Source organism: Chaetomium globosum, genomic scaffold (genome assembly GCF_000143365.1).
Source record: "Chaetomium globosum CBS 148.51 scaffold_2 genomic scaffold, whole genome shotgun sequence".
NCBI classification, from domain to species: domain Eukaryota; kingdom Fungi; phylum Ascomycota; class Sordariomycetes; order Sordariales; family Chaetomiaceae; genus Chaetomium; species Chaetomium globosum.
The window spans coordinates 4479856-4493264 of NT_165977.1; the positions used below are offsets into that span (position 1 = coordinate 4479856).

General features: G+C 56.4%; 5 protein-coding genes across 5 annotated transcripts; 2 read left to right on the plus strand and 3 right to left on the minus strand.

Moving 5' to 3' along the window:
* Positions 1 to 303: 303 nt before the first annotated feature.
* CHGG_03528 (uncharacterized protein) lies at positions 304 to 2262 on the minus strand (the record flags this gene model as incomplete). Its single annotated transcript, XM_001230043.1, has 1 exon — positions 304 to 2262. One exon carries the CDS (start codon positions 2260 to 2262, stop codon positions 304 to 306), a length of 1959 nt encoding a protein of 652 aa, XP_001230044.1.
* An 845-nt stretch (positions 2263 to 3107) lies between these two features.
* Positions 3108 to 4828, minus strand: CHGG_03529 (uncharacterized protein; the record flags this gene model as incomplete). The annotated part of the gene is made up of 6 exons (XM_001230044.1): positions 3108 to 3341; positions 3531 to 3714; positions 3787 to 4097; positions 4174 to 4461; positions 4533 to 4701; positions 4773 to 4828. The coding sequence occupies 6 exons, from the start codon at positions 4826 to 4828 to the stop codon at positions 3108 to 3110; spliced, it is 1242 nt and encodes a 413-aa protein (XP_001230045.1).
* A 725-nt stretch (positions 4829 to 5553) lies between these two features.
* Positions 5554 to 9678, plus strand: CHGG_03530 (uncharacterized protein; the record flags this gene model as incomplete). The annotated part of the gene is made up of 4 exons (XM_001230045.1): positions 5554 to 5736; positions 5895 to 7247; positions 7971 to 9037; positions 9279 to 9678. 4 exons carry the CDS (start codon positions 5554 to 5556, stop codon positions 9676 to 9678), a joined length of 3003 nt encoding a protein of 1000 aa, XP_001230046.1.
* Positions 9679 to 9998: 320 nt separating this feature from the next.
* CHGG_03531 (uncharacterized protein) lies at positions 9999 to 10409 on the minus strand (the record flags this gene model as incomplete). Its single annotated transcript, XM_001230046.1, has 1 exon — positions 9999 to 10409. One exon carries the CDS (start codon positions 10407 to 10409, stop codon positions 9999 to 10001), a length of 411 nt encoding a protein of 136 aa, XP_001230047.1.
* A 1794-nt stretch (positions 10410 to 12203) lies between these two features.
* CHGG_03532 (uncharacterized protein) lies at positions 12204 to 13130 on the plus strand (the record flags this gene model as incomplete). Its single annotated transcript, XM_001230047.1, has 1 exon — positions 12204 to 13130. One exon carries the CDS (start codon positions 12204 to 12206, stop codon positions 13128 to 13130), a length of 927 nt encoding a protein of 308 aa, XP_001230048.1.
* Positions 13131 to 13409: the final 279 nt, after the last annotated feature.

Below are 13409 nucleotides of genomic sequence, written 5' to 3' on the forward strand. Positions count from 1 at the left end.
AAAACCGCCTCCATCATACACTCCAGGCCCCTGATTCCCCCTTGTAACGTTAAGAGGCAAAGAATTTGTAAACTAACTTGAGATTGCGAGCTTTCAGAAACTAGGTGCATCTAGTGTCTGGGTAAGAAAAGCACGGAGAAATACAACATGTGACTGCGCCATCCATAGGCCGAGAAATATATTTTGAGAAGGAATCGATCCCTTTGAATGGAAGATGAGCCTTTTAAAAAGAGTGGCTAAGGTACCTGGAAGTACGGCTTGGGCTAGACCTTTGGACTCCCACTGTATGCACAACTAAAGTAACTAGGTACATGTATCCATCAATTTCCCAGCTGCCCCAATACAATCGTTGACGCCCGGGGCTTCAAGCCCAATGTTCGGTATTTGTTCGTCCTGCTCAAGATCATTAAACTCCCCAAAGACCATGTCAAAATTGAGATCATTCGTCGGGTCCGCTGCCATAACTGCCTGATTGGTCTCACACATCTGGCTGAACTCGGCCAAGCATTCGGGTGTCTGCCAGGACCAGGGGACGGCTAGAGAGGCATCTTCCTGCTGGTGAATCATCTGGTTGTATAACAACACGCCGCAGATCTCAGGAGGACCGAAGCTCGAGCTGGAAACCGTCGCTTGCCGCATCTTCTCTAGGGTGAAGGGCGACGGGTTCGTATCACACACCGGGGGACCAAACCAACATTGCTGCTGGGCGAGAGACACACCAGCCGTCACATCCCCACATGATGCGAGAGTGGGAGCGAGGCTGTATCCCTCTTTGAACAATGCCAGCCACTCCGCATTATCAGCCGGGGTCTGATTCCATGGGTCATCGTCTCCGAAGAGAATAAGGCGAGCCTCTTTTCGCAAAAGGTCGTCTGTGATAACCGTGCCGCGCTCTCTCTCTGCTCTAACATAGTCCCCTAGGCGTGCGGTCAATATCTCGAACATGGTCCCGGAAACTTGTCCGCTCGCCACGCCGGTGCTGCTGCCCTTCATGGCCATTCTCGAGGCGCTAAAGGGCTGAAGGTCGTTGGACTCAATTCCGATCAGATAAGGGGGTATCGCGTTTTCCACCAGCAATGCCACAGCAGGTTCCAAGCCACGGCAGCCCTTCCAGCTTTTCATCCGGGCCCCCAAGCGGAAGTGTTCAGCCAGGTGGTCGTTGCGGGCGGACCAGAGCTGGAAAGATTCCCCGCAGAAACCACATCGCGACTTAATCTGTGAGATGTGGGACTTCCAATTTTTCATGGAAGGTAGAATATCGTCGACTCCATGACACACGCGTAGGTGCTGCCGAAAGTGGTCCTTGCGGTAGAAGGTCCTGTCAGGGTGAGGCTTCGACGCGCATTCTAAAGACCCATGCGACCGGAGGTGGGAATCGGAGGGGTCCAGGACGTCGCACAGTGCACATCGCGGCCGTAACAGGGCGCGATCGTAGTATGTTGGACCCGATGGGATACACGTCCACTTCTCCAACGCAAGGTGGAGTGTGCTCTCGTGTCTGGTCCAGTCGTATCGGGTCTTGAACGTGTCCGTGCAGAAGGTACACTGGTACAGACGGCTCGCACTTTTCCCAGAAGACGCCCTTACGGGAGAGCGTTGGCGCCGCCGACGTCGACGTCGAGAGTGGGTGCTACGGACGCTGGTGGCGGATCCGGAGCTATGGGACAGGACTGATGAGTCACTTCCCGAGCCCGGTATCGCAGCGTGGTGCGATCCAAACGAAGAGATCGACCAGTGAGCCTCTGAAAGCATTTCGCCTGTGTCGAACCCGTAGTAGCCGAGCGTGGGCGCGGAGCTGGCGTGGGGGTTACGTTCCGCTGCTTCCGCGATGGCGCTTAGAGAGGCACCTTCTTGGTCGGGTGGGGTGTGACGCCAACGGTCCATCGGCGCCATGCCCTCCCAGCCACTGTCAGGTAGTCTGTCGAAGGTTGGCAGCGACAGCGGGGCGTCCGAGGCGCTTGACGCGCATTGTGGCCCCCAAGTGGTCTTTCGGCGACGAGCGTTGACAAACCAGAAAGATACTTGACGGGTTGTCAAGCCTGTTCTTGCAGCCAAAATCTGTTTTTCCTCTTCGGTCGGATATGGATAGGTGGAGTGCAATACGAACCACTCATTTAGGATTCTCGTTGACCCCTTCGCATGCCTTGCCGTCTTCGGCCGAGCCTTTGCAGTTTTACTCGTTTCATTGTCCGTTAAGTTGCCCCCGCGTAGGGGGACCGCGAGGTCTACGGCTGTAACCTGTGGGTGATATGGGAGAGACATTGTTGTGGTGAAACCGTGAGAGAGAAGCTGAGAAAGTAACGGGATCTGTTTGCCTCGGCGGAGCAGGTCTGAGCCCAGTTCGCCTGAACCCAGTACGCCCGCAATTCAATAAACGGGGGACGCGGTTGCAACTAATGATAGAGCCTCTTGCAAGGTTGGTGTTACCGTGTTGAGAACAAACCCCTTTTACTACATAGTATTTTCATCAATGCACAGGCAGGGGGAGCATTCTCACCACCATGGACATCATTATTGCTGTTATGTCAACCATTCTTCAAATAAGTCACAAGGTCGATGGCCTCTCAGTTGCCCCCGGCTGCTAGCAGGTTGGAAAAGCTGGATGTTGCTGCACGTCAGCCCAGATTACATGTAGGTGGTATTAATAATCATCACAGTATATGGACTGGAGGTACTACGCCCTACGGGATGACAACCGACATGTACCGCCCTATCATGGCCGGCCGTCGATGATATTCCGCTTCAGCTTCCGCATGAACACGTCGCATCTTCCGTAGTTGCCATTATTAACTGGGTGCCATGGCTATGGTATGCTCGCTATCTTCCATATCATCTCCTCGATCCCGCGACGAACAAGCCCGCCAGCGGGATCCAGCAGCAACAAGCACAAATCGTAGCGTGTGTTGTTAAGCATTGGCGGCCATAATTCGCAGGTCAGAGGCTGCCCCTTGACCTGAAAACCTGAGCCATGTCCCATATCTCGGCGTTACCAACTGAGCTGATATATCTCATTCTCGAGGTAAAACACACCCCGGCCATCATCACCCGACTCCCCTATTCCACGGAACCGTTGCTGAGGCAGGACACAGAACCTGGACATGCAGAGTCTAATCCAGCTCGGAAGGACTTGCCGCCGGTTCCAGATTCCGTGCACAACGCATGTCCAACGGCGCGCGGTACGAGAGATGCAGGCCCGCGACACAGCCCGGCCGTATCTCCAACGCACAGTACAGCTCCAACTTCACCCAGCCACCAAGGCCCTTCTGGAAATGGGAGCGCCGCGCTGGAAGACGGACGACGCGGGCGAGACGGCCCTTCATATAGCTGCGCGCACCGGCCACCTGCCATCAGTGCAGGTCCTGCTGTGCCCCGGGGGGGCAGGCGTTGATGCCCGGAACACGCATGGGTGGACGCCGCTACTTTTGGCGGCGCGGTACGGCCACATGGCCGTCGCAGAGGACCTCGTGGCGGTAGGCGCGGATGTTAATGCGCGAGGCTTCCATGGCTGGACCGCTCTACACCTCGCTCACCGGTACGGCAACGCGCGCCTCTGCGAGCTGCTTCTGGCTGCTGGGGCGGACGCAGACGCGGTTGACGACGATGGATGTAGTGTAAGCCAGAGGAAAAGGTGCTGGGGTGTCATTTAGCAAGTAGTGTGCGCACCAAGGGATTGGGGTCGCGGCTGTGGCCGGGCGTTTTCTGTCCCCCGATGGTCTGGATTTGGCGCAATGCAGTAGCGACATGAGAATTGACCGTAAGGCACTGCTCTAGGGATTCTGGCCTCACTCTTGCGGCGCCCAAACACTCAGCATATCGGTCCCTCGCCCCATCTCATACGACCGGGAGGGCTTGATGTAAGCCACCCTGGAAAACGGTCCTCGTCCGCCATCTGTGGCCGCTGGCCCATCCATCCTGCCGTTGCCACCCTCGGCCAGAAGATTCCAGTAGATGCCTTGAAGACCCCATGGAGGCCCGTCGGCCGTCACGTCTTTGTACAGGGGAAACTCCAGGCACACAAGAACCCCGGTGGGTCGGATAAGCTCTCGCATCTGTTGCGCCCAGTCCTTTCGCATCTCGGGCAGGAGGGCGCACAGAAACTATCTCAGCGGCGAAGCATCAGCGCCCGTATCATTCCCTAGATAGTCTGGTCGCGGATGTGGAAGATCGACTCACGGTGTAGTCATAAATCAGATCAAAGCCGCCGTCGTCGCCGGGCGCGAAGCAGCTAGTTTCCCACTCCCGCTGGAAGAAGTCGCCGCAAACAAAGCTCACAGTCCCTGGCTGACAGGTAGCTCGTCGTTTCTCATCATCCTCGGTGGCGAAATTGTATGCGGATGGATCGGAGAGCTCAACCTCGGCATACGCCCTTGCCGAATTGACCGCCGTTTGCGAGACCTCGAGTCCAATGGCGTCGAAGCCATGAAAAGCGAGCATAACAACATCGTAGCCCCTCCCACAGCCCTAGGCGTATTGGAAGTAGTGAGCATGGTGTTTTTGGGGCGGTGGCCGACTGGACCGCCGTGTGGACTCACAGGAACAAGCGCTCTCGGCCGGCGGCGACCGCCTCCGAGCCGGCCAATGATGTCCCGTCGGGTGGTGATGAAGTCGATCAATGCTGGGGAGGGCATCCCGCGGTCCCAGAGATCGGTCTGGTCCGAATCCCACAACTCGGACCAGCCAGCCTTCTGGGATTGTCGGTCCCTTTGGGAACAATTGTGTTAGTTAAAACTGCTTATGGCCCGTGGGAACCCATGCATTGATGCAATACTGACCTGTTGGCGAAATGGGTGATCAGTCGCCCAGGAGGGTCGCTCTTCGGGTGCGCCATGGTGTATGGGGGCTGGGGATCTGGTATTATCCAGAAGGAAATTCAGGAATGAGGGTGAATTGTAATACTCTGACCCCGGAAGAGAGGCCTGATGCATGTAGAGGTGCTTTCTTAAGAACTTCGAGCGGCCGCGTGACATGCGTCGTCAAGTGCTAACCTCGTTGAGTTTATTTGGACAATGTCATGAGGCGACCGAAGGTCACCGAGCGACAACACACCACGTCATCGGCGTTATTTTCCATTTTTCGCAGAGCGATAGTTACCCATCATCCCTGGTTGTCGTGTTCTCCTTCGCGGGTGTTCGGGGTCCAAACTCCACTCATGGCATTTCTTAGGGCGTTGTGTCCATGCCGAGCCATCCCTAGGGCGTTCGAATGGCATTTTGAAGTGGGGCGCTGATTGCCGGGCATTTTAGCGTTCTTCCGGTTGTATGATAACCCCTATAGAACGTTGCACAATGTTTCGAGCATTCATGAATTGGGCATTCCTAGGGCGTTGAATGACACTCCGCCCCACTTGAATCATGTCGTCGCTGTTCCGCCCGAATTGGGACTCCAAAATTCACATGGCGACCGTGACAATTTTTTAGTCCACATCCTTAAGTACCTACCTTACAATGTTCTTCTCGGGCCTTTCAAAAGTTGGGTTTGTGCCAGCACTGCCAGGCTGTGCTCCTCCCAACATCCACCCCTCCACACGATATCCAAACACCGTCATACACGAACATGTCGGCCAAAATCACGACTCAGCTTGGTGAAGCAGTGCCACCGGCGCCGCGCCATTCGGTCACTGTTCACATGGGCAGCAGCTGGGAGATTGTCGAGAGATATGGCGGAGACTCTGCTTCGATGCTTCCTCTTTTTAAAAATGCGTATCCACGCATGAAGCCCCATCGGGATATTGCCCAGGTGAGTTCAAAGTTCAAATCCCGGAAGCCAACATGTGCACTGTATGCTTTGAGGATCTCGGCCCTCGCTGACGTGACATTTCCTATCAGCTCGCCGAAGCAGTGCTCAAGTTGATCGGAATATCAAATGTTGGATGCTTGTTGCTCCCGTCCATCCAGTCTGCGAAAGAATGCGTCGAATATTCCACGTCTGACAAGCGAGACAATGGGCGCGACAAGCGACCGGTTCCCCGAGAACAGATTGCAATCCGAGCGTTTGCCGCCGAGGACCGCTTCTATGCTGTGATCTTTCCGATCGATCATTGCGCTGTCGTGTCTGGCTTCTGGCGCACCCCCGGCGCGAACGTCTCATCTCGATTTGCGGAAGCCAATCTCAACTGCTTCGATTTACTTGAGGAGGTGCCCACAACCAAGGACAGGCATGCCAACACAAAGTTTGAAGGCCCGGCACATCGGACATTGCGGGAAAGGATCATATCGCATCTTGAACGGGCGCCTCTGAATCCTCGTCCGCAGCAGCGGCCTTCCCCCCAAGACGTCTACCTCTACCCGACCGGCATGGCTTCCATCTACAAGCCCCACACTTACATGCTCGATTACTACCAGGGCACGACTGTCCTCTTCGGCATGGCGTTTATGAACACGGTCACGGTATTTGAGGAATTCGGTCCTGGATACAAGTTCTTTGGGAACGGCTCGGACGAGGATCTTGACGACCTCGAAGCCTTCCTCTGCGAGGAGTGTGGCCGCGGCCGAAAGGTGCAGGCGATCTGGCTAGAGTTCCCAGCAAACCCGCTCCTCGTCGCACCTAATCTTGGGAGGCTCCGGAATCTGGCGGACAAGTTCAATGTCGTGCTTGGGATTGATGACACAGTCGGAAGTTGGGCCAACATCGACGTCACGGCCGTGGCGGATATCCTCGTCACATCGCTTACCAAAACCTTCAACGGCAACGCGGATGCGATTGGGGGAAGCGCAATCCTCAACCCTGCTTCGCCAAAATATTGCGAATTGAAACGGATATTTGATCAGCACTATGCTCCTGAGGTGTATATAGACGACGCCGAGGCCATGGAGCGGAATAGCCGTGACTATCTCTTTCGCACAGCCAAGTCAAATGCGAATGCGAACAAGCTCGTGAACTATCTTCATGCCTGCGCTCAAGACCCCAACAGTGCCGTTCGCCAAGTTCACTACCCGTCAGTCAACCCCTCGGGGGCACACTACAAACGCTATCTTCGCCCGGCCACGGCCGACTTCGTGCCCGGGCACGGTTGTCTTTTCAGCGTCGAGCTGGATGACCTGGCGACGACGCGGGCATTTTACGAGAATCTAAACGTTCACAAGGGGGTCCATTTTGGGGCACCTTTTACGCTCGCGTTTGCGTATACGATGTGCACGTATAAGAAGAGGTTGCCCTGGGCTGCCAAATACGGGCTGAGGCCGACGCAGATCAGGATTGCGGTTGGCCTTGAGGAAATCGAGGTGCTGCTGGAGGATTTTAGAATCGCCGTAGAGGCAGCCAACCAAAAAAAGCTCACCGCCTAACCTCCTGCCTTTTATTGACGGGAAGGTAGACGGCTACGAAAACTTCTCTTGGGAGTTTTACTTCGGTGGGATTCGAATCCGCACCCTTATGGATGTGCCATTCAGTGAAACACAGGCCACTCTACGATTACGAGCGCGCTCCCCCCGTTTCGCCAAATTGTAATGCGTCTCTTTGCGGGGGGAAGTTGCTGCGGGGATCGAGGAACCTGTATATCAAGGGCGAATGGGCGACCTGTTGGGGAGGTACCTTAGGTAGTCAGACGGAGAGAAGAGCTCAGATGGAAGGGTGGTGTGATGTTGTGGAAATGTAATTTATGTAACAAAGTCTGACTGACCCTAACCCTCGAGCTTCCAGACAGCGTTCGTTCTTTTTTGCTTGAATTTTCGCCCAGGAAATGGAGCCGCGGGGTCGTCATCATTTTGGGAAATCTTGGACAAACAAACCGCTTGAGCGTTAACTACAGTACCTAAGGAACCTATTTTGCCTGCCTACAATACTGAGGAAACAAAATGATAGAAACGGCCTGCGATAATATCGCAGCAGCAGAAAGTCCACACGAAACAAATGGGCCTGACCAGAAGGAGACCCAGCCTGAGCACACTGAAGAGGCAGCCTTGAGTAATTGCATTGAGTCTTTGATCACTCAATGGCAGACTTGTCTCCAAGAGTTACTGCATCTTCAACAGACATCCGAGGGAGCTAAGCGCCCTGTGCGGGGGCTCAACGCCCTCCTGAAGACGCAGCAACGCGCCCTGGAAAAGACCACCCAGAAGCAACGCTCCCCGTCGAAGCCAGCCATCTCGCAGGCCCAGTATTCCGGCATCAAGAGCTGCTGTTGGGAGGACAGATGGTCTGTCGTCAAGAAATGCCGCGGTCTTATCGCCATCAACAAGGACTTTCCGCGGAGCCCCCGGCTGCCTGTTGCTCCCGACGCCGGATGGTTGGCCTACAAGGACCAGCCTTTCCAGGAGAGACCCGTTACTGTGGATGCCGTGGTCGATAGCGGCGCCACATGGGTCAAGTTCGTGTCTATTTCATCCAAGACGCTCGAATACCAAGTGGTGGCCGAAGGGTGGGCGAGCGAGCCGGAGGACGAGGACGGCGATGGCGAAGGGGACGCAGATGAAGGACTCGGACACACCGAGTTTGCCGACACGGTCAAGAAGATCATCCGAGCAGCCCGGTGGAACCACTGCCACCATGTGCACTTGGTCTTACCGGGACTCCAAGAAGGAAAATCAGAATCGGTCGACAGGATGATCCGCTATGTCCGGGACAAGATCGGGGGAACAGACGTATCAGTGCGCGTCAGCTGTGCCGGCAGCGCATTCCTCACCGAAACCCCGCCTCCGGTCGACAGCGCTGTCAGCGCCCTCATCGAAGACCGGGACCCGCTCGTCAGCGACGACTGCGGCTGCCTAACGGAGACGGTCAACCTCGACCCGAGCGTGCTCGTAGCGCTCGTCACCGATCTGCACCACGGCCCCGTCCCGCTGCAGCCAGAGGCCCAGCAGCACATCATCGCCCGGTCCCTCCTCGACCACGAAACCGACAACAACGAGCTCGTCGCGCGGCAGGACATCCTCCCGGCCGTGCTGTACCCCGCCCTGCGCGGCCGCCGGCTCGTCTGCACCCGCTCCGCGGTCGCCTACTTCCGCAAGCTCATCGCCGCCATCGCCACCCACTCCGAAGAGACCCGCGCCTCCTTCATCCTCCCCCCAGACTCCGACCCCTCCAACCCAACCCCCTCCCCGTCCCCCTCTCCAGAAACCCACCCCCTCTACCCGCCTCACCAACCTTCCAAACCTGGTCCACCACCACCATGCCCCCCCCGACCTCCACCTCCCCATCACCATCGTCCCCGACATCACCCTCTCCGACATCCCCCCACTCATCGCCTCGGGCACGCTCCCCCCCATGGCCCTGCCCCTCGCGCGCGACCTCTCCCCGCTCAACCGCGCCGTCTACTGCTATGGCTGGGCGCACCGGTTGAGTACGGTGACGGGGCATCGGGGGATCGAGAGGCAGGTGCGGTTGGCGTTGGCGAGGCATTGGAATGGTAGGGAAGGGGGTGGGGATGAGGTGCCGCCGGATATTTGGCATCGGCATTTGGGCGGGTATTTGGTGCATCGCGATAAGCCGAAGGATTGGCGGGCGATGGTGCCGGCTGAGGATGGGGGGGAGGCGGTGGTGCCGTGGGAGGTGGCGCGGTGGACGAATCCGTGGACGACGTGGGGAAGGGGGATCAGTACGTATGGACTGCCGGATACGAGGACGTGGGAGGGGGTGGGGCATGGTGAGAAGACGGCTTATGGGAGGAAGGTTGCGAGGAGGGAGGCGAGGGAGGTGATGGTGGTGGGGGAAGGGGAGGAGGGGGAGGAGGAGCAGTCGTGATGGTTGGGTTGGTGTGGGACATTGTTCCAACAAATGGGTCTGGTCGGGGGCACTGGCCAAGATCAATGGAGGCTGCTATGCCACCTGGGTCATTGGTTGATAGAGTCGGGGAGGCTACTACCCTGGCATTGGTTGTGGTTGTTTGTCTTTCTTGGAGTAGAGAAAAGAAGCTGGCTTGGGTATATTGGAAGTATGTGACAGGAGAAAGTGGCAAAAAGAGAAGGAACGACATTAAAAAGCTGTAATCCACCCGGCCAACACAACCCTCTTCTCACCACATCCCGACCTCACTCCCCCGCACATCACACTCCTCCCTCCGCCTACGAATGCGGCGCCGTCCCCTCCTTGTTCGGCTCGCCCGACAATACCCCCTGCTCGATCACGGGCGGCGCCTGGGTGGCGTCCCCAGCCTTCTTCAGGGCGTCCTCCTCGTCGTCGTCACCACCGGCCGCCGCAGCAGCGTTCTTCTCGTCGGCCTCGGCAGCGATCTTCTCCTCGTCGCGCACGGCGGGCTTGCGCAGACAGGCAAAGACCGTCTTGAACACGGAGCCGAGCTTCTTGAGCGGGTTGGGCTTGGCGGCCTTCTCTTCGCCCGCGGCGGGGGTGGCCTCGTCGCCTTCTTGGTTGGGCTTGGAGGTGATGGAGGCTTGGTCGTCTTGCTCTTGGTGTTGTTGTTGCTGCTCTTGGACTTGCTCGGCTTGGGCCTCGATTTTGGGGGCTTCGGCAGACATTTTGGAGGTTGGTTTGTGGTTTTGGTTTGGGGTGTGGTTGTGGTTGATGAGCTGTGATGGGGTTTGTGCTCAGTGATGGAGTTGGGGTTTTGCTGGTAAGAGATGGGAGCAATTTGGAGTTTGGTATTGGGAGAAACAGACGGGTTCGCAGAAATAAAAGGCAAAGACAGGGAGGCTTCTTTTATGATGCCCCTTTCCGACCAAATCACCCAATTTCCAGAAAGTCAAGGGGGGTTTCAGCGCCATCACCCAGTCGGCAGTTCCCATCTCCCATCTCGGCCGATTCTGGCCCAAATAGGGTCTGAATCCCATCTCGTTTGCTCGCCAAGCCACGACTATCGCGATGTCAATATGCCAAGACAATGGTCGGCGGTCGGCCCGTCAAACTTGCGGGGCCGGGAGAGCCGGGGTGAGCCGGACCCGGTTGCCGTTCCGAGAATGAAGCAATCTTGGCGGAAAAGGGGCAGCAGATCTTCATGCAGGATCATCAGCGATCTCCCATTCCCTTGAGTGGATGTGTTGATTTTCACATTCTTGCATTGCGCTGGGTCCGTGTTTGATCGTGAGATGCATAGGGAAAGGAAAACATTACCCCTTGGGTTGCATGATCGAATACCATCAGCAGCGTCGGGGTGAACCTCACGATCCAATAGCCAGTGTAGGTAGGCTTATGAGTCGACAATTCCATGTCTGCAGCGCCCCTAATCCCATGGCGACTCTCGAGAATGTCCAGATCTGCCCCTTTTCGATCAAGTGGGATATTGGCTTGGCAATGAAACTCGAAGCTTGGACATTGCATTCTCAGCACGCACAGACTTCTCCTTTGGTCAAAGCCCCATCATCATCATCGTGAGATTGAAATGAACAAGTGCATTGTACGGATCCGTATCGAGTGTGGCGTTTCCTATGTGGCTGCTAAGGCTCGGTGTTTACATCTACCGTCTTCCGACTACCTCCATATCAACTATACAGCAAACTGCGCCATTTCACCATTAGTGACTTTTAAGTTTTTAACATTGATAATCAAGGCAGCGTGACCAAGTCTAAAGTGGGACTTTATGTGTGTTGGGTGCAACTGGCCCTGCTTGGTGACCCTCACCCCTTTCCATTCGTCACTCTAGAGCCAAACCGCCTGTAAATTGTGTGCCCACTAGGCGACTATCTGAGGCAGTTATGTAGGCGATACTGAGGTAAAGGATCAATCTATCTAGGGAGGTAGGTATTTAGTGAACATCCCGCGGCCATTCAGGCGAGCCGTCGATAACACAGAATGTGATTAATCCCTAGGTATCACCGTTTCGACGGGCCTAGAGCGATAGCACCGCCCTCGAGTAGTCCGTCTGCTCGGTTATATTCGCAGTATCGGATGATCGCGCAAGGATTGGTTTCGGCACAGACTTGCGGCTCAGACTATCGCAACAAGTTGCACAAAATTGCAGCACCCTCGGACAGGCTAGTCTTCAAGTCTGTGGACACGGCGATGCCTAGCAATGGTAGCAGAGAAGCTCAAAGACAGGTCAGGTTGAGAAAAGTGCGCGTCTCGGGCGTGCGTGGCCGGCTTGGCCTGCAGCACGGCCGGATCTTTCTCCGCGCGGGCATCCCGCCCGCAAACTCTCCGAGTCGGTATAATGTGAGCTGCATCGGAGATATATTCCCCTCACTACTTCATAATGTGTAGGTGTATAAATTCACACAATTCCGCATCTCTGTTGACTCGGTTCTCGTTGCCTAATCTTTCTTCACCTGAGATCCCTCAGTCAGTGCTCACTTTGATCAACATCTACTCAATTCATCATGGCCACTCACACAGTTTTCGTCTGCGGCGCTACCGGAGCCCAAGGCGGTGCTCTTGCCCGCCAGCTGCGGGCCCTCAACTGGGAGGTGCGCACCATCACCAGAAACACCAACTCCGCCGCCGCCCAGAGCCTGGCCTCCATCGGCGTCAAAGTCCACGAGGGGTCCTGGAGCGACCGCGTTGCTCTCGAGGCTGCCATTAGCGGCTGCGACCTGCTCTTCCTGAACCTCCTGCCGGACCTCACCAACTTCACCGCCGAGCTCGAGGACGGCACCACCGTCCTCGCCGTCGCCAAGGCCGCCGGCATCCAGCACGTCGTCTACAGCACCAGCATCCCGCTGCCCGAGGACAAGACCGACCCCAACAGCTTCGCCGCCCAGCTCTTCCAACCCAAAAAGCAACTCGAGCAGGCCATCCAAACCGCCGGGTTCCCGCGCTGGACCATTCTGCGCCCGGGCGCCTTCATGTCCAACTACCTGCCACCCATGGTCAACCTGCAGTACCCAGGCGCGACCGAGACGGGTGTTTTCACGATGGCGCTGCTCGCGACGACGATGCTGCCCATGATTGACACGGAGGACATTGGCAAGTTTGCGGTCGCGGCGTTCCAGCACCCGGACCGCTTCCACGCCCAGGTCGTCCTCGTCGTCAGCGAGTCCCTCTCCGTTGAGGAGGGCCTCGAGACCATGCGCCGCGTGCTCGGCCGCCCTAATATCCGTGGGAAGTACCTGGATGGGAAGGAGCTTCAGGCTGCCAAGGCGACGAACCCCATCCTGGGCATGCAGGAGTTGCTGCGGCATGTGGACGTGTTTGAGGGTGCGGATGCAAGGGAGGCTGCCAAGAAGTGGGGGGTTGAGACGGGCACGTTTGAGGAGTTTGTGAAGCGGGAGAAGAAGGTTTTTGATGAGGCGTATCGTAATGTTTAAGGGGCAGTGCAATTCTTAGCTCTACTTAGGTACCTAATACCATGTAAAGTGGCCGAAAGGATGAACCACGGTAATAGAATTGGTGATTCCCTTTGTATAGAGGTTTCCTTAGACATCAAGTCGAGAAAGTGCTGTTCTGGGCCGCCAAATTGGGCTGCCGCGTATCGCCGTTTTCGATGGTCTCAACAATATAAGGGGCGCCGGTAGAACCCCAATAAATACACTGTACTCGTATGGCACCAGACTATGCTTTTACCTGCGTGCTCAAAGGAGCTTGGA